The sequence below is a fragment of the Entamoeba dispar genome, genomic scaffold (assembly GCF_000209125.1).
Source record: "Entamoeba dispar SAW760 scf_1105229458189 genomic scaffold, whole genome shotgun sequence".
In the NCBI taxonomy this organism is placed as follows: Eukaryota; Evosea; order Mastigamoebida; family Endamoebidae; genus Entamoeba; species Entamoeba dispar.
The window spans coordinates 4,887-6,098 of NW_001853068.1; the positions used below are offsets into that span (position 1 = coordinate 4,887).

At 17.9% G+C, this 1,212-nt stretch overlaps 1 protein-coding gene across 1 annotated transcript in view, besides 6 other annotated features; it reads left to right on the plus strand.

The window, feature by feature from the left end:
• Window positions 1–656, plus strand: part of EDI_181010 (heat shock protein, putative) — a gene marked incomplete at both ends in the record, with an annotated part of 1,106 nt that extends 450 nt beyond the window's left edge. Inside the window, 2 exons of the mRNA XM_001734324.1 lie at window positions 9–270; window positions 325–656. Of these exons, the coding sequence (XP_001734376.1) occupies window positions 9–270; window positions 325–656 (594 nt within the window). The remainder of the gene's footprint in view (window positions 1–8; window positions 271–324) is intronic.
• Window positions 399–549: a microsatellite.
• Window positions 654–805: a microsatellite.
• A 2-nt stretch (window positions 806–807) lies between these two features.
• Window positions 808–857: a sequence feature (AT_rich).
• Window positions 858–1,041: a microsatellite.
• Window positions 930–1,084: a microsatellite.
• A 6-nt stretch (window positions 1,085–1,090) lies between these two features.
• Window positions 1,091–1,209: a sequence feature (AT_rich).
• Between the last annotated feature and the right edge of the window lie 3 nt (window positions 1,210–1,212).

Here is a 1,212-nt window from a genome sequence, read left to right on the forward strand (position 1 = left end):
CAGCAAAGAAATCAGAAATATTTTCTACATATGCAGATAACCAGGAAGGAGTATTAATTCAAGTATTTGAAGGGGAAGCATCAATGACATCACATTGTAATTTACTTGGAAAATTTGAATTAACAGGAATACCACCAGCACCACGAGGAGTTCCACAAATAGAAGTTACATTTGATATTGATGCAAATGGAATATTAAATGTAACAGCAGAAGATAAAACTACAAGAAAGAAGAATAAAATTACTATTACAAATGATAAAGGCAGATTAAGTAAAGAAGAGATTGATAAAATGATAAGAGAAGCATAGAAATATAAAGCAGAAGATGATGAGAATAAAGCACGAATAGAAACAAAGAATCAAATAGAAAATATGTGTTATTCAATGAAGAATAGGATTAAAGAAATGGGAGATAAAATAAGTTCAGAAGATAAAAAGAAAGCAGAAGAAATAATAGAAAAGAATTTAAGATGGATTGATAATAATCAAAATGGAAGTAAAGAAGAATATGAGAAGAAAAAAGAAGAAATGGAAAAAGAAATAGGAAGAATTTATTCAAAAATATATCAAGGAAGAGGAAGTAATGAATTTACAGGAGGAAGAAATACAGAAAAAGAAAATAATAATAAAGGACCAACAATTGAAGAAGTTGATTAAATAAACAAGCAAAAGAAAATATGTAAAAATTAATAAAAAATAATTAAATAAATTAATTAAAAAAATGGTTAATATAATAATAAAAAATTGAAATAAAAGTAAATAAAATTTTAAATAAATATATAAACTAAGAAAAATAATAATTAAATTGTTATTATAAAATATTTGTATTCATATTAATAATTTATTTTATAATTTAATTTAATTAATTGATTAAATTTATTATTATTAATTTATTAAATTTTCATTTTTTATAAGAATATTAATCATTTAATACTATTATATTAATCTAATAAATATAATTTAATAATTCATATATGAATTGATTGTTAATAATCATTAATTATATAATTTATATGATTATTATATTAAATAATTTATTAATAATATTATAAATATAATAAATTTAAATGTATTTAAATATAATAATAAAGAATTTTATTATTAATTGAAAATATTAAATGAAAATTAAATTTATTAACAAAATTAATTATATAATAAATTTAGTAAAAGTATATCATTTATATAATATTAAATTAATGAATAAAAAATAGAA